This window comes from Lissotriton vulgaris, chromosome 1_1 (assembly GCF_964263255.1).
Source record: "Lissotriton vulgaris chromosome 1_1, aLisVul1.2, whole genome shotgun sequence".
NCBI classification, from domain to species: domain Eukaryota; kingdom Metazoa; phylum Chordata; class Amphibia; order Caudata; family Salamandridae; genus Lissotriton; species Lissotriton vulgaris.
Window position 1 is genome coordinate 723,579,648 of NC_141685.1, and position 18,987 is coordinate 723,598,634.

The following is an 18,987-nucleotide window of genomic DNA, read 5'->3' on the forward strand; positions in this document are numbered from 1 at the left end:
GGTCCTGGTCAGGCAGGTAGGCGCTGAGAGAATACGCCGAGGGATTGCAGACCAGTGAATTTAGCAGTCAGTAGGGGGGCGTGGCGACCAGGGAGAGCGTCCCAGGTGACTCGGGTGAGCAGCAGGGACTCCTGGGAATCGGAGTCCGTGCACCACCTTGCTCGCAGCCCTGCTTCAGCCAACGCCCGCAGCAACAGTCTCCAAAGCACTCCTCAAACTCACAGGGAGCAAGCGCCGCGAAGCGGGACCCGCGGAGCCGGTCCGGCGAGGTGTAGCGCTGTGCAGATGAAAAGGCGCTCCAAGTTCCAAATTGGCCACACCAACAGCGAAGGTCCTGGTCAGGCAGGTAGGCGCTGAGAGAATACGGCGAGGGATTGCAGACCGGTGAATTTAGCAGTCAGTAGGGGGGCGTGGCGACCAGGGAGAGCGTCCCAGGTGACTGGGGTGAGCAGCAGGGACTCCTGGGAATCGGAGTCTGTGCACCGCCTTGCTCGCAGCCCTGCTTCAGCCAACGCCCGCAGCAACAGTGTCCAAAGCACTCCTCAAACTCACCGGGAGCAAGCACCACGAAGCGGGACCCGCGGAGCGGGTCCGGCGAGGTGTAGCGCTGTGCAGATGAAAAGGCGCTCCAAGTTCCAAATTGGCCACACCAACAGCGAAGGTCCTGGTCAGGCAGGTAGGCGCTGAGAGAATAATAAACAAAATACAACACACAAGGAGGGGCGAGACAGCTAACAGTAAAAAAAAACACGGTTGAGATGGGTAAATGTAGGATCTGAAACCAACGGTGCAGAGAATCATAGCGAGGAGGTGGCTTAACATATAACGCTGCTGACTTTGGAGCTGGAGAAAAGGGTTCGTGCCTCGGCATGGGCTGAATCACTTAATAATAAATAAACGGAGATCTCGGAGGGGGGCAAGACAAATTTAAAAAAACCTTGTGCCAGAGCAGTTCTATGTAAATATAACATGGGAGGGGAAAGTGCAGTGTAAGAAGCTGCCTTCCTCCCAAGGTGTGTACATTAAGTAAATAGTTCTCAAGACATTGTAATAAAAGTTCCTGAGTCAGTACACATACAAAATGGCCAGTTCTCATGGGAGGTAACTACAGGAGACAGGGAGGTAACTTAGGAGGGACTAATAAACATATTGACAAAGCAAAACCATACATTTACAAAGGACAGACACAAAAGCCAATAGACAGTCACAAAAGCCAATACAAACAAGCATTTGCAATCAAAAGGTCTTGCATTTGCGAAAGTTTAAGCTTTTGGCATTGTAAATGACAGAGCCTTTTATTTATCTGTTTTGATAATTACCACAAAAATAAAAGGCAAATAACTAATCCTAGGGTTAACCTCATTTATACATTTCCTTTTTTGGTGGATAATGTAGGGATTGTGTATTCTAGCACACAACACTCAGGTGATCCTCATTATGTTATTTAGACAGAGCTCTTTTAACACGGGCCAGGTAAATACCAGGTTGAAAATATGTTATGCAATAGTTTACAATCAATGTGATGTGGTATACTCGCATTTAATGCGAAAACATTTTATTTTACATGTGCAACTCTGGATATATTTTCAATGCATCGGACGGCCCCCGGCAGTCTGACGTCATGGTGCTTGAGTGCGTCTTACTGCCCCCGGCCGTCAAAACTGCGCACTTATCAAATTCTGCCGCACCGCTGTGGAATTTGCACCACTCTGAAGAGGTTAACTGAGTTACGTAGCAATGATAAAAATTAAATGAATGAGTTACGAATGTATAAATCTGCCTTTATAGATGTTTGTATGCTTGTCTTGAATGAAACCCTTGTTTGCATTTTCTATATTTGCTGTATACTCAGACCCTAGCATGCAAGGGGTATTGGGTTGCCCTTTATTTTTCTTACCATAGTGGAGACAGAAGCTAATAAAATAAACTGCCCAGGATAACACAATGTGATTAAACAGGAAAGCCAGAATAGAAATTATGTTACCATGGTTTCATGATTAACAAATTACCAACTAGACCATATCTTGTCTGCACTGGCCATCCCTTTGCCACTGTCTTTACTTAGTTTCTATGTGATGAAGGGATGCACACCAAGTTTAACTCCATCTCTTTTTTTCATCAAATTTATCCTCCTTCGGCATGATTGCGTGCAGATCGGAATTTGAGGCTTGCCCTGCTGCCACTCGTTAAGAAACATATAAGGAGAGGGACTGTACAGCCCCTATGCCAAATGCACAGCTCTGTGCCGCTTTTTAGCGTGCACAATAATTCGCACTTCTTTATCAATTCTTAAAGTTTTCAACCTTAAATTCATTGTTTTTAATCTTCAGTCCACAAATCGGGCTCAGGTGCCAATTTTCAACTTTCTTACATTCATACTGTGCCAATCCAGGCCTCTAGGAAGAATGCGATTGAAGCAAGAAGTAAATTAATAATGATATAAACAAATTGTTAGCACTTCGTTTCATAAGTACACAACATCACACCAACTTTTCTTCTCTGAACTACAATCATAATATCCAAAAACATTACCCACTGATGCACTACCCCAATGTGACTCCCATTTTATACCTCAGTCGTCGTGGCACCTAATCATCCGTATTCAGGATTAAAACACCAATTCCCAACATCATTAGTTCTTATACAAATCATTCCAGTACTTCTCCCTCCCCTCAATTTTAAACACAATCCATTGGTGTTTTAATCCTGACTTGACCCACCCTCATTCAGAAGATAATTGTTTGAATGGAGATGAAGAGGTTGTTTGCTGTTTGTCCAGCGGGGGGTTTAAGCTGTGTTTTTTTTAAGTTTCATTTATAGTCTCGCTCTAGTGATGCGGCGGGCGGTGGGGAGACGGGACTGACTGTCAGCTCAATTAGCAGCTCCCAGTGTGACGGGAACTAAAGCTGTGTAGTTACAAAGAAATGCTGTAAGGCATTTATGGTGCTAAAAGTGACTTATAATCCACCAATAGTCCGAAAGGAAACAATAAAATAATGTTACCTTATAATCGCGAGTTAAAGCAAACACGCGGTTCATCGAGGCAACAACTTTCCATAAAATAATTGGCTGCACACCTCGGGTTAACAAAGCCTCGGCTCATATTATTACTAATGAAGATGTCATTATGGCCAGCGTGGCACAATAATTCAATAAGTAAACAATCATGGTCAAAGTGGACCGGATAAACAAGCACAGCCGAAGTGGACCGCGCTGTAAATAAAAACAAAAGAGTGCTTACAGACTTATGGGGACCGTGGGTGTAACTCTGCAAGCTAACAATCGAGTCCAGATAGGCCATCGCAGAAGGAGACAGGGCGGTAACAAAAAAGCCTTACTTTCAATCGGAGGCCGGCACTTAACACAAATGATGACGCCAGCCAATCAAAATGATGGGCGCTGCCACAAGTACACTACTGAAATTTTCTCGATCACAATAAGCCTCACAGAGCGAGGAGCGCATGCTCCCTCGAGCGCTAGGCGAGACCTGAATAGGGGCGGAGAGTGGATGCAGCTTCCAAAAAAGACCCCAATACAGCATGTCTCCAAGAGACAGCGCAAGCGCTGCCTAGGCAAGACCTAAAAAGTCACTGAAAGAATGGATACCTTACTTGCATGTCTTTAATTGCCCACTAACAGTTAAGTAAAATAGAATACATTATACAGTGAACCCAGCTTATATTTCCCAAACAAACAAACATCAACTGGTTAAAATAATTGGAGGCAAAGTCTGAATCAATATGGTATTGGCCAGCCCAAGCGTCCTCGCACATGAAAGGTAGGCCTCGCTGAAGGAATCTTATGCTTTTGAAAGGTGCATTCAGATATGGCTGCTGCTTTATAAAGATTTGAAAGGATACTCTACTAATCTAAATATTGAGGCCACTTATGGATTTCTGTTCATATCAGCCATCCTTAAATGGATTATTTTAAAGCATTAAAAAGTCACTGAAAGATGGTCGCCACGTGTGCATGTGTGTATTTAAGTCCATCTGTGGGTAAAAAAAACTGCATTGGCACGGTAATAGGTTTCACTGGAGGGATCAATAGGCTTTGCAGAAGTTTGTTAAAATAAGTCACAGCTGAACTTTGGACCCAAATGCAATTTTTTTTATCAAAGGCCATATATTCAACTATTACTCCTGGAGGAACAATTTTAATGGGAAGCAATCAACCCTACAAAAATTTAAACTTGAAGTGTGCAAACGTAATTTGTGGCATGGTAGCTGTATTAAGCCTTTGCATACCATTACTATGTGAAGTCTTTTCATAGATTTAAACTATGGTTTATCAAATTTTCAGGTTCATGCGTATTGGAACAGGAAGAACTTAACAAGAAAAACATAATACTACGTCCAGCGTTTGCAGACTTAGTGCATGCAACTGACAGCCAAATTATTGAATTTTCTTGTAACGAAGGATACATAAAACACACAAGCTCAAGTGACTTCTCTCAAGTATGTGATGCCGGGATCATTGCATACCCCACCTGTGTCAAAGTAAGTACAGCCTTAAAAAAATATATAATGATTGCTGTTGAAAAATCTGTTAACCCCAATGTGGTGCAACTGAAAACAAAGTAATGACTTATTCAGCGGCACCTCCACCGCTAAGGTGGAGGAGCATCGCCCCACTTCTCTCTGAGCAGTTCAAAAAGGAAAACTAAAATGATAATAATGCAATTTTATTATCATTTTATTTTTCCGTGCTGGCTTAGATGCAGTGCAGGGCTGGGCTGGCCAGAGCAGGGGGAGGAGTGATGGCCACTATCTAAGTGTGCATGACGGTTTGGCCGGTCGTTTTGTGCCAGCCCAACAGTTATGCACAATTACCGGGCTGTATTGCTTAGTCAGTTGGAGAACATACACAAGCTCCCATTTCCTACCTGAGTGCCTAACCAGGCCACTCAGACCAATCACGACTCTGTTGTCCTGCTGGTGACCGCAGCATCATGATTGCCTAGGTGAGTCAGGAGCCTGTGTGCTTCTGTGCTGCTGGAAATCAGAAGAGAACGGAGGGAAGGTGGCGGCATTACCCAGGTAAGTACTATATATTTTTTTTCATTCCCCGCCCCCCCCCCATGTCTGCCCCACCCCACCACTCCAGTTCTGTAGCAGCTGCTACAGATTGTATTAGTGAGAGATCATTTAACGAGTGGAGTTTATACAATGCCAACGTCATAGCAACATAATGCTTCAATTCTCTGAATGGCTTCTTCCAAGTTGGAAGTATAAATTGCAACATCATTTGCATAAGCAATACTGTTGACTTGACAACCTATGCATCTACAAGGTATAATCTCCTGATCAAGTTTCCTCATTAATGGATTCATACAGATAACATAAAATGTAGGCAACAACGGCCATCCCTGACATGTAACTCACTAGATTTATATATTCAATGTTAATTACCCAGTGATCAGAATGTTAAACTTTTAATCTGAGTATTTTGTTTCAACCCAGATTACAAAGACTGGTCAAATATTTATCCTCTAAATATCCCCCCACTGAAACCAGCAGGAAACTCAATGGAGTCCTTTTTCGAAATCTAATAATCAAATTGCAATAGGATTTTGCGCACATTCAATCAGACTTGTAGCTTGGGAGGTGTTGTCTTGCCCTACTACATATCCATGTTGGTACGAAGAGGCAGCTTCCTTTAGCCAGACTTCTACAGCCTGATTCATGAAAACCGAATTCTGCGAATTTAAAATTGCGATTATTACCGAATCGCAATTTAGAGTTCGCAGAACGGCATTCATCAAATTCTGTGATAAAATTAGGCGAATCGCAAGCGGCCGCAAAAGGCGATAGCGATTTTTCAAAATCGCAGAAAAATCGCAAAATCTGTCCAATTCTGTGTAGGAATAGCGATCTCGCAATTTGCGAGATCGCAAAATGCGATCTCGCAAATAGCGAGATCGCAAAAACGGGGAAGTCGCATTTCGAGCCCAGTGATGACATCACAACCAGGAAGCAGGCAGTTCCCACCCCCATTTAGAACAGTGAGGCAGAGATCGAAGCTGCATCACACAGAGCACCTCTCAGAACACCTCCAGACTTGGGAAATCTTTCAAATTTGAGACTGCAGCAATGGCAGAGGATGCAGCAGCAGGGCCCAGTGACACCGGGCGCAAGCGCAAGCTGAAATTTTCCGAGCAGGAGCTGGAGCACCTAATAGATGGAGTGTGCCAAAACTCACCAAACTATTCGGCAAGGACTCCAGGAGGGTGCCAGAGGCTGAGAAACGGCGACTGTGGCTGGGGATCCGTGCCAGAGTCAACGCTGTGGGGGTGACACAGAGGTCCATAGACGACCTAAAAAAGTGGTGGTACGACCTCCGAGGTCGTGCCAAGGAGAGGGTGGCAGAGAGGCTGGGCGAGAGCCATGCAACGGGAGGTGGAGAACCAACAGTCCCTCCCAACACCCCCATGGAGGATCGTGTGGAGGACACACTGCAGCGTGAGGCATGTGTAGGGGTCATCCCTCTGGACTCATCCCGACCCACCCAAGACAGCCAAGGTAAGTGGCATGCGACTGCGACCCTGTCCCCTAACAATGGCCATGACCCTATAGCCTCCCATAATCAACCCCAGTCATGCAACCCATGCACATTAGGATATGCCCAAATGCATTGTGGGACATGTAGTCTGCCCACAATGTACAAAAACTCCAATGCAGCCAGACATGTCCCAAAGTACGCAATGCCACAGCCAGTCAGGGAATGTCAGCCAGCATGCATGTAGCAACTGCACATGTGAAAGATACATGTAATTAATCTACGTCCACTTTCCATCACAGGTGGCGCAGACAACAACAGCAGCGACAGCGATAGGCTGCAGATAGACGAGGCAGCAGAGGATGCAGAGGAGGTGCTAACATCCACACAACCAGCTCCATTAGGCGCTGCTCCATTGCCTGATACTAGACCACCACCATCAGTGCCAGCTCCATCAGGCGCTGCTCCATTGGCAGCTGCTAGACCACCACCATCAGCGCCAGCTCCATCAGGCGCTGCTCCATTGCCTGCTGCTAGACCACCACCATCAGCGCCAGCTCCATCAGGCGCTGCTCCATTGCCTGCTGCTAGACCACCACCATCAGCGCCAGCTCCATCATGCGCTGCCCCATTGGCAGCTGCAACACCACCACCAGCGGCACCCTCAACATCAGGTGCTGCTAGACCGGCGACACTGCGCACACCCACTGTGGCCAGCCAGCACAGCAGGCATGGCGGACAGCGGCAGCTGAGCACAGCACGCAGCGGCAGGAGGGGGATGGCTGTGCGTGTGCCAGGGCTCAGCATTGAGCGCTGCATGCTGCGCATCCATCAATTGCAGGCACGACGCCAAGGTGCAATCCAACTCCAGCTGCACAACATTTGCAGAAATGTTGCAAATGTGTCGGATAGAATAGAGTGGATGACAACTGCCATGGAGGCAAACACAGCAGCCATCATCTCGCAGTGCAACATCGCCCGCTGACGCCACCGCCAGCTACTCACGCGCCTATCTGCCTACACACGTTCCAACTACGTGATAGGTAATGCCACCTCCCAGCTGTCACGTCGGTCCCTGGCAATGCAGCAGCAGATGGTGCAATGCTGCGAGGATGTGACGCGTGTACTGGAGCAGGTGACCAGTGCTGTACTGGCACTACATCCAACTGGCCCAGCCGATGGTGGTGGGGACGACACTAGTGAGGGGACCTCGAGTGTCAGCAGCCAGTCTGCCTCACAGGTCGGTGTCCTAGGCCGCAGCAGCAGGCCCACTGCGGGTTAACGTGCCCTCCCTGAGGATCAGCCTGGGAGGCGATTGGGTGCCGAGCGCAGGAGGCGCACTGGCCATTACTATCCATTGGCAGGGACATGCTTTGAGCAGTATGACGCAATACTACTCACATGTAAATAATTTCAAAATGTCATTATTATTGTGCCTTCAACAATAATATTTATTCAAGCATTGTACATCGTCCTCCTGTCATTATTTCCATTGGCATGCATTTGTGAATTGTTGGGTGAGGGGAGTGGGTGCACTAGAAACAGTTCATTGTGATGTGGTTGCGCCGTCTGTGTCCTTCAGCAGGATGTTCCCCGCGAGCATGACGCACATGTGCAGGTGGTCGGTCGTCCCCTTCCGACTCACTGCCAGAGATCTCTACAGGTATCCGGCGCTTGGAAGCAATGTTGTGTAGTATTGCACACACAGCCACAATGCGGCAGCACACATCATGACTGTAGTACATGGCCCCACCAGTCTTGTGCAGTATGCGGAATCTGCTCTTCAGTAGCCCAAATGTCCTCTCAATGCAATTCCTTGTGCGTATGTGTGCTACATTGTAACGCCGTTGCTGTGGTGTAGCAGGGTTGAGGTATGGGGTGAGGAGCTTTTTCGCAGCTATTGCGATCGCAATTTTGGTTCATGAATCTGGCTGCTTGTCTCTTATTTAGAGCTTGTGATTACATTTTAGAATATGAATTTAAGGAAGATAGAGATTGTGGCTTCCTTCCGCGCTTGTCCTATAGTAAAAAAATGTTGTCTTGTTTTTGGGCCCTGGCGAAATTTTGTTCTAACTCTAGTAACTAATTTTCCATAATTTCCAGCATTTTATTTTATGATTGTTACATAAAATACCCGAGATTACTTCATTAAACCACAACCTGTAATAAGATCATGGGAAAAATTTGAACAAGCTGAATGCATGTGGCTGCTGTGCATGTCATGCGTGACTTAGCCACACGTTTTTGGGTAACTCCCCGTGCCACAAAATGCACAGGATGATATATTTCATGCTAAAAAACAATGCAAAGGTTCCAGATTGCAATTTTAAGTAATAATACATACTTTTTCGAAGCATTTCTCATAATTCCAGGAAAGGAAATATATAAGAATTTCATCCAAGATCAAATTTGTTTTATAAAAAAATAGATGTATTTCTTGTACAATAATTGTCTATGTTTGCAGACAGGATCCAGTGCATATATACCTGAGGCCCCCCTAAATATATTGACCCTCTATCTATCATTCAATTTAGACTGTGTTGCAGTTCATTATGGTATACATCATGCAGCTAAATAGCTCTTGTCAGAACCCCTGTATAGGGCCACGGGGCCTGCACTAGGCCCAACTGTGGAGGTCGAGGCTTTTTACTACTGATGTCCCAGGGCCCGACCTACTAAGGGTTCTGAGCAACTGGGCCAAGTACCCCTTCTGCACTTGACTCTCAGCAGTAAACGTAGTCCAGCAGTCCAAAGGTTCTCTGGGTTGTCTGGGGGGGAGGGGGCTGAGGATAAAGATAAGTGGACACGGGCTCACAACTTAAAATTCGTGCAGCAGCAGCACTAAGTCGTTGTCCAGACAAATACTCACTTTTATATCGAAGAGAAATATTTTATTTCCATTGCCAACCACGTAAAGGAAGGAAACAACATACACAATTACACAGTCCTCCCCTGAGGTCGGGCTCTAGTGTCTCTCTGGTGGTTCCCTGTCCCACACACTCCTCGTGTTAGTGATTGTGGTTATTCCCCATTTATTATTGGTACCATCCCTGGTATGCCCCACTAGTAGCATCTGTCTCAAGAGTCCACTATGACTCTGATTTAAAGTCACTAGTAATCCAGCACAGAAACTCAATGAAGCAACAAGTTTCCCCGGGACATCAGGTCCTGGAGTGCACCCCATCTAAAGGCGCTAAAAGCATCTCCAGTCCAAGTCAGGTGAGTCGGCCGCACGCTGACTCCGTGGCTGCACTCGGCAGGGGCAGGCTCTCTACAGTGCGGTTGAGCTTCTGCAGCAATTGGAGTTTACCTGCAGCTTCTATTACAGGGTAAATTTTCACATGCTCCAGGTGGGAGATTGGTTATGACAATCCTGTTCTTGGCCCCACATGTGTGTGATGATGAACCCACGGCGACCTACCTCATTAAACGGGTGCGAATCAGTCACAGACCTTGTTGCTTCCGATGACCCACGGTTCACCACTGCTTTCTCTCCACAGCTCCGGCCAAGTCAACACAGCACAGTTATTTATGACAGCCTCTAACGGCCTATGAGGTTGTTGCACTGCTACTGCACATGATTGTAGCCCTTGCAGCATGACCGTCTTTTCCATGGCCATCTTCACAGTGGCCCTTTCCTGGCAAACTGGTGCAGTCCGGTACAAGGGCAGCAACGTGAACATGCAGCAGACATTTCTTCACATCTCACACGGAGTGCACTGAACTGGGCTTTTCAGTTGACCTTGCTCCCTCGACTGCTCTACTCTTCCTCACAGGGCACACTGGTCTTGGCAAACATGCAGGTGCTGTTGCTCCAGGCTCTAAAGCAGGTATCCTTGGATTCCATGGGTGATGTCTCCTTACCCAGTAGGGAGACTAGCAGGGCTTGTCCCTCAGTTCCGGCCACAGGCAGAAGTTCTTTAGATCCTTCCCTCCCCCCACAGCCCATCTAGCTGCTTGGCAGATGACAATTTATGAGATCTCAGACTTCCCTTCTTAAAGTCCATGTCAGGCACCAAATATGATTTAGGGTCAGAGTCTTTAAAGTTTTAAGTTGGGGTTCTGCTTCTTTTGAAGTGCATACTTCTCTGCTCCCTCTTCCTCTTAAAAAGCATCAGAAATGTATCTGTAGCTGATAGCCCCACAACACAGGCCATTGGAGTGACTAGAATTCACATTTGGATGTCAGCCACAGTGATATATGCATCAAAAGCAAAGCCCAGGGCTCCTAGAGCTACTCTTCAGATCAGCCTCATCTCCATCCTGAGATGTTCCCTGCTCCTTCCTCGTAATCTCTCACTGAATCAAAGAGCATTGTTTCAAGTGTATAGGGGAGGCCTGGTCCTCCCAGTGTTTTTGCCACCCATTTACAGGAATGCAGCAAACCACAAATATGTCTGGAGGCGCGCTCTACCTTCACTCCATAATTCACTATGCAGGCCTGGTTCTCCTAAAATAGAATCCAGGGTCCTCCATGTATAATACTACCCACAGGCAAACATACACCCAATGAATGTATAAAGCATGCAGATACTGCACAGCACTGTACTCTCCATGTAATACACCATTCAGAAGGCCACATTCATCCAGCACTTGCATTTGACACGTGAGCACTGTATCCTTTATGTATTGTACCACTCATAGGCACACATATACCCAGCACATGCACCTATGATGAACACACTGCATCCTGCATGTATTGTACCACTCACAGTTACACAGACAGCCAGCAATGCATTTATCATGCACACAATATAATTTTCATGTATCTTCATGTGTACCGCTCACAGGTACACATACTCTCAGCCATGCACTTCTCCTGTATGCATACAGGGAATCTTTTTTATTGGCATGTATATGTCACTCCAGAAAAATAACACTCAAAGCAGTTACATATCCATAGTGAGAACAACATATTACATAATGTTCTTGCCAGCTATACTGCACTTTACATTGTTCAAATCGTTTTGGACCAGAACAATTGATGTCATAACAGTTTCTATTTCGGTGCAAGTTATCTCCAACATAACAATCCCTCCCGGTGATTGCTGAGGAATAGATTAATCTATGGTGAAATAGACACTGGCGAATGGTTAGGTTATTGTCCATTTTGTTCTGCCAGGACTCATAAGCATGGAAAAAACAGAAATCTGTGGTGTAGGCAAATCATTCAAAGGTTATGCAAAATTAGAAGCCACCTGAAGAGATAAAGGAAACCAATGGAGCAAATTCCTTGTCTTCTCTCAAAATAAAACAAAACATGTAACTAAAACTAAAGAAAAACCACAAGGGATCTGCAATGAGCTCAGAGATCTGCTATCGGTTGATCGTCACTACTTGAAGGTCAGGGGGGCACCCTGTGGCGGGGGGAAGGCAAGGGTAGAAGGGAGACCTAGACTGCCAGGTAATGAACTAGCAAGAACTCTATCCAGTTCATGAACGGCATGGGTGTGTGACGTAGTCGTGGTCCGGTGTGTGAGGGCCAGATCCCTCTCGCTCCCTGAGAATCCTGTCATCAGTGTATTTCCTGCAACCTTTACTCAACCCTAAGGTGTGTGAGTCTGTTCCCGTCCATCTGAGTCAGATGAGCTGGAGGGTGAGGCCAAGTCGGGTAAATTTTGTGTGTCCCATACTTTCACTATTTCCGCCCAGGGTTCAGCCAATGGTTTACGCCGCTTCGTGACCCTATCCTCCTTAATCAAAGCCTTCTCCTCCGCTCTAGCCCAGCAGGTGATATCCTGTTCCTAGTCTATCACTAGACGGGGGTGTTTCGCCTTCCATCTGAGTGCTAGTCGCCGTTTGTCTAAGAGAAAGGCCAAATCTATAAATCTATTACCAAGTCTTTTGGCTTTAGATCTCGGGAAAAGGCCCAATAGGCAAACCACCGGACAGCACGCCAGGTTCCAAGATAACATCTTGTTAAGTATGTCAACTATCTTAGGCCAATAGTCGTTAAGCTCAGGAAAGGCCTTCACCATGTGGTCAAAGGCAGCATCCCCCTGTGAACACCTAGCACAGACTTGGGTGTCACTCCCATACACTACGTTCAATCAGTGTGGGGTGAGGTAAGTTCTATGGAGCATATTGAATTGTATGAGTTTAAAAGCTGCATTCCTGGACATGATGTGATCTCCATTATAGCTTGATAAAGCCACTTCACCAGATATCCTGCCAAACCCAACGTAACCATGGCCTGAAGAGTCGCATGGGTGACTGTTTCTTTCAAATCAGGCCCCCAAAATTCTATCAGAGCTCCCGGTATTTTATGATAATTTAGGAACTGTCCCGCAGCAACTAGTGGTATTCCAGAAATTCCTCCAGCAGGAATAGCTCACCGTTACAGTAGCCATCTGTATTCCTGTGAGGTCTGGGAGCCATCTTGCTTCACGTATTTGGGAGTTCGCATCTACCATGAGGCCGCGAGTCTGTTGGAGGGTAACATAGGGCGTTGTATACGTGCATTGAGAGGTTGCATATCCTTTTGGGCCTCCCTCCCTTTGTCAGTGTTAGGCCGAGTGGCGCTACTGAAAATGGTGGCGCTTCCGAGGCTGCTCTATTACTTTCGCACCCTGCCAATCTGGATTCCCCAGCGGGTCTTTAAAGAACTAAGGATGTTGGCAACGGACTTCCTCTGGGGTCACGGACGACGCAGAGTAGCATTGAATACTTTGATTAGGCCCAAGCTCGAGGGGGGATGGCAGTCCCCGATTTTGAGCTGTACTACTTAGCAGCGCAGCTTCAAATATTCACACAACATGTGGCTAGGGAATTCAGAGGGCCGGATCACGAACGAGGGACTGGTATACAACGCCACGTCCTGGCCTACATAGTTATGCAACAGAAACTAGAATTAAGGGGCCTTACAATGGAAGAAAAGACGATCAGGCTATGTTGGCAAAGGAGCTTGAAGAGAGCAAAGAAGGCCCAGCCATATGCCCCAGAGATACCACTGGGAATGTTGACTGCTCTGCCGCATGGGGGTGACTGGTCCCCGCTGTCAGAATGGGAAGAATTAGGCTTACAGATGGTGGGTGATCTGTATGTGGACGGAATGTTGGTCCCCTTTCAGACGTTGCAGGAACAGTTTGGTCTACCGGACGGGAACTTCCTTTTACATGCAGCGGTGGTAGCGGCGAAACAAAAACACTGGAAAGGAGGGCTCCTTGAGCCAGAAACGACCATGGCCTGCCAATATGTAGTGATGGCCGCGGGTACGTTTAAAGCGGTGACCTGCCTCCATAACAGGATGTTACATGAGGGATTGGAACCGCTTCTGGCACTGAAGTCGAAATGGGAGGATAGTATAGGTAGGCCCATTCCAGACACGGTGTGGGGACATATTCTGAAGCGAACATGGAAAGGGACAAGGAATGCACGTTTTCAACAGGTACACTTTTATATCCTGCACAGGGCATACCTGACCCCGGAAAAGATCAAAAGGTACTTCCGGGTACATGACGCAATGTGCCCGAGGTGCCTGGCTCCTAAGGTTGACATAGACCACCTGCTGTGGGGCTGTCCAAAGTTGGAGACGTACTGACTGGAAGTGGGGGGACTCCTGAATGTGGTTACCAACAGGGTAGTGGACTTTGACATGGCGGCGTGCCTATTGCTTTGGTTTCCGCACACAAAGAGCACAAAGATAACTAGAAAATTCATTGATCTAGGGCTCATGTTGGCGCAAAGAGAAATTACCTGGCACTGGAAGTCCAAGGAGGGTCCGTCGGTGAGGAGATGGGTGAACGAACTGCTGAAATGGTCTGGATGTGAGAGTGTGCTCAGGATGAGACAAGCTGTCAGGACTGATAATGATAAGGGCTTGGACATGGCAAGAGCATGGGAGATGATAGTCCAGGCGTTGCGTGATTACATGGTGGAGGATGAAGAATAGATACACTACACACCTAGGGCACCATGAAGCTTGAAAGAGCAAAGGCACCACTCGATTTGTAGCGTGCTCCACTATAACGATAGCGAGACCAGGCCCACATTAGCAGCGGTTGAGGGGGGAGGAGGAGGGGAGGGGATTGTTTGGGGAGGGTTGTTAGGCACCGAGGCCACGCTCTGGGAGACTCTGAAGTTGAACCTAGGGTTAGGTACGCTGCTAAGGGTCCCGAGAGGGCCCGGATAGGCTCCAGCGGGTGACAGTAGATGTACCCTGGACCAACACACTAGGCGCCCACTGGTAGATAGGTACAGGACCAGGGTTACATATACGATGTCGCTTATATGGATCACTGGAGCAGACAGGCTGGTGTAAGGGAAGGGGCGGGAGTTTAGGGGGGTAAAATGCAGATACAAAATGATGCTATTAACCAGATATCCCTCTAGGGTAATCACTGTGACGGTCTTGCTGGACATACGAATCGATACGCCGCCCGGCCTCCGGGTTGTGGGCTAACTGGCTGTGTACGAATTTATGCTTATCTTGTCTAGGCATTGTGAAGCCATAAGTGTACTGGTTAATCTATTTTGTGAACTGGTTTCTAATTCTGCAATAAAAACAAATTAAAAAAAAAAAATCTGTATTCCTGTGTCTTCCCAGCCCAACAACTGTCTTTGTGGAAGGTGTGGGGGGGGGGGGGGGGGGGGGGGGCACCCATTCCTATCTGTTGGAGCCCTGCAAGGGAAATGTTTGGTGTATACAGCGGTGCATCTTTTGGAGTGTGTCGTACATTTATCACCAGCACTTCATTGCCACCAAAAGTAACGTTCCCATTGGTTTGATTCTCTGGCGATGGTTAAGCATCCTAGGAAGCAAAACCATTTGCACTGAACTAGCTGGCAGCGGCAGCGTGTCTCAGCCTCTCCCATCAAGCCACCTGGCCAGCCACTGAAGCTGTGCTGCCAAGTAGTAGGCTTCGAAATCGGGGGCTCCAATCCACCTCCCACAAGAAGATCTGCAGGGAAACCCTATTGGATCCGCCGTCCCACACCAGTTCCCTCAGAATCCCATACAATGTTCTGAACTTTTTGGGATAACCACCGGTAGGTTAACAAATTAATAAAGGAGCCGTGGTAGCATCACCATTTTTGACAGTGCCACCCTTGCCATAGTTGGCAGCTTAAGCGTGAGCCAAAAGGCTACATTCATCCACAGGGCTCTTAGGGCACTACCTAGGTTGCCCTCGAAGAGCACAGTCTTATTGTGATAAATCTGGATCCCGAAATACTTAAAGGAGGTAGATGTCCATTCCAGATCCAGCTGGAGGGCCATCGGCCTATCTGGAGCATGGCGCAATGGGAAGACCCAGGTCTTCCTCTTATTAATACGAAGACCTGAAAGCTCAGCAAATTCCTCCAGGATATGTAGAACTAGCTGGATCTCACAGACCCCGTCTCTAACATAGATTAGTACGTTGTCTGCGTATAGTGAAACAATATGCCAGGTCACGTCTAGTGCCAACCCCAGCCCCTCATCCTCCCGTTGAAATCGTACTGCCAATGGCTCCATTGCTAATGCAAATACCAAGGGTGACAGGGGACATCCCTGACATGTACCTCTGTTGATGGAGTAAAAGGCTCGATACCACAGTGCCTGTTCTCACTCGAGCTCTAGGGTTTTCATATAAAAGACAAACCCAACTTAACCATCAGGCTCCCATCTGCATCGTCTCCATCACCGCTAATAAGAAGTCCCAGCAAAGGGAGTCAAAGACCTTTTCAAGGTCCACTGCCACTACCACCTCATCGGGTAGTTTCCCAGGTCTTTATGGAACAGGACACTGTATAGTCTCCTCAGATTGTTAGACATGGGAGCGTGCTGGGATGAAACCGCTTTGATCTGTGTGAATTAAGAGCTGCATGTGTGGTAGGAGCCTGGATGCCAATGCTTTGCTTAAGATCTTGAAGTCCAAATTCAGCATGCCAAAGATCGAAATTCCGTCACTCCTGAATGTTCTATTTTAGTCTTAGGTAGAGGTATCACCAGTGCCTCCCTAAGAGAAGGCGGCAGCTGCTTCTCCTTGAGTGCGACTCCGTACATTCTCTCCAATCTCAGAGCTAAAATGTCGACAAAAGTTGCATAGAATTAGGCCGGGAGGCCATCAGGCCCAGGTGTTTTCCCTCTCACAATATCTTTGATGGCTGCCCTAATTTCTGTTGTTTCAACTGGTAGCGCCAACGATTCCCGTGAATCGCGATCAAGGCCCATCAGCCGTAGCCCGTGCAAGTAGGTCCGGGGTGTGCCCTCCAGATTAACCCTCGGAGGCCCATAAAGTGCCTCATAATATTTCGGAATGCTTCATTATTGGCTCCCAGGGAACAGAGAACTTGTCCATCTATGTCTGTGATATTGGGGATCCCTGGCCTTCTGGTCTATTCAACCAGGCCAATAACCTCCCTACCATGCTTCCCTCCTCATGATGCTTTGCTTGGTATGTCTGATAATCCAGTGCCCATAACCTATACCGCGTGGAGCTGTAGAGGCTCTTTACAGCTGCTAATTTGCCTTTCACCTCTGCCCCTCTGTCTATCTCCTTGTTTAGTGTCAGGATTTGGGCTTTCAAATCTTCTAGTTCACATGTAATCTCTCCCTAGCCCTCACCACTTGTCCCAGGCATTGCCCTCTGGTTATCTTGATTCTATGGAAAGTAGGTAACCAGGGCAGCAGGGAGGAGCTGCCTAAACCCTCATAATTCCAATAGGGCCGGGTTCAATCTTCACGTTAGAATTGGGGCTCTCTCATGGGTAAGGGCAAACCGTAACAATATGGAACTATGGTCAGACAAAGATCTTCCCAAGTATTCAGCCCCAGACAGCGTTGGGGCCAGGTTGTTAGAGCAAAGAAACATATCTAACCATGTGTACAAATCATATAGGTGGGAGTAGTAAGAGTATTCTTTCCGCTGTGTATTGTGGAGTCGCCAGATGTCTAGCAAGCCCCACCCGCGGCCCAGTTCCTAAATCCATTAGCTGTAGCAGCAGCGAGTGTACTCCGTAGTGGGGGCGTGAATCACCCTTTCAATGTTGTACACACAATTATAGTCCCCACCCAGAAATAAATCCTATTGGGCCACCCCTGCCAGGGTTCCTGAAAGCCGGTCCAGAAAGAGAACCTGGTCACAGTTTGGTGCATATATCCTCCCCAGTGTTAATTCCTTGCCCTTCAACTTGCCCTTGAGCACCACAAACCTCCTGTCTGAGTCTAAGAATTTCCTGGAGAGCTGAAAAGGGACCCCTGGCCTGATCCACATCAACACCCCCCTCGCAAAAGCCAAATAAGTAGTTGCATATAATTGTCCTCTCCATCTACGGCGCAATCCGGTGACCTCAATTTCCGTTAAGTGGTTCTCCTGCAACATTACCACATGGGCTCCCCTGCGTCTAATGTAGTTCAGAATACTGTGACGTTTAGAGGGCAAGCCCATGCCTCAAATATTCCAAGTGAGGAGTCTGAACTCCTCAGCCTGACTAATGGTGTGTGTCATCACAACCCCGCCTTCCCCCGCACCCCACATCGTCAGCTAAAAAAAATGCTGCAGTCCTCCTGGTGTGTAACAACAAACCCATAAGTCCAACTCCCCTACCCAAGAGCGGACTGACAACAGTCAGCTGCCTAAACTCGCAAAAAAATTGTCTGATATTAAACTACAGTAAGTATTCAAGGCCCAAAGCTGCTAGCGCGATGGTCTACAGGGAAGCGTGACTATCTCAGCTAATGCTCAACAAGAGCATTTTCAAGAACAAGAGGAATTTGCTCAAAATCCCTGTCATGGTTCGCTTCTTTTCTGAAAGATTGAACCAATCAATCAATCAATCAATCACAAAATTTTTATAGCGTGCTACTCACCCGTAAGGGTCTCAAGGCGCTGAGGGGGGAGTCGCTACTGCTTGAACAGCCAGGTCTTGAGTTGTTTCTTGAAGGAGAGGTGATCCTGGGTCAGCCGTAGGTGAGTGGGGAGCGAGTTCCATGTCTTGGCTGCCAGGTAGGAGAAGGATCCTCCTCCGACAGTGGATTTCCGAATTCTTTTGACGGAGGCGAGGGTGAGGCTGGCGGATCGGAGCTGGCGGGTGGGTGTGTAGAAAGTGAGGGGGCTGTTGAGGTACTTCGGGCCCAAGTCGTGGAGAGCCTTGTGTGCATGGGTGAGGAGTCTGAACGTGATCCTTTTGTTGACGGGGAGCCAATGCAGGTCTTTCAGGTGGGCAGAGATGTGGCTGCGGTGCGGGATGTCCAGGATGAGTCGTGCTGAGGCGTTCTGGATGCGCTGGAGTCTTTTCTGGAGTTTGGCTGTGGTTTCAGCATAGAGGGTGTTCCCGTAGTCCAGACGGCTGGTGACGAGGGCCTGGGTGACCGTCTTCCTGGTTTCGGTGGGGATTCATCGGAAGATCTTTCGGAGCATGCGCAGGGTGTTGAAGCAGGATGATGAGACGGCATTCACTTGCTTGGTCATCGTGAGGGAGGAGTCCAGGATGACGCCCAGGTTGCGTGCGTGGTCCGTAGGTTTGGGTTCGCTGCCCGGGGCAGGGGGCCACCAGGAGTCGTCCCGG

General features: G+C 47.7%; 1 protein-coding gene across 10 annotated transcripts in view; it reads left to right on the forward strand.

Annotated features, from left to right (window-relative positions):
• The window catches only part of LOC147747713 (coagulation factor XIII B chain-like), a 1,126,012-nt gene that overhangs the window by 1,086,758 nt on the left and 20,267 nt on the right, over nucleotides 1-18,987 (forward strand). For 7 of the 10 annotated variants that reach the window (XM_086955075.1, XM_086955080.1, XM_086955099.1 and 4 more), the window contains one exon: nucleotides 4,303-4,499. The exons of the other annotated variants lie outside the window; for them this stretch is intronic. In XM_086955075.1, coding sequence (XP_086811201.1) covers nucleotides 4,303-4,499 — 197 coding nt within the window. The remainder of the gene's footprint in view (nucleotides 1-4,302; nucleotides 4,500-18,987) is intronic. 10 annotated transcript variants of the gene reach the window in all.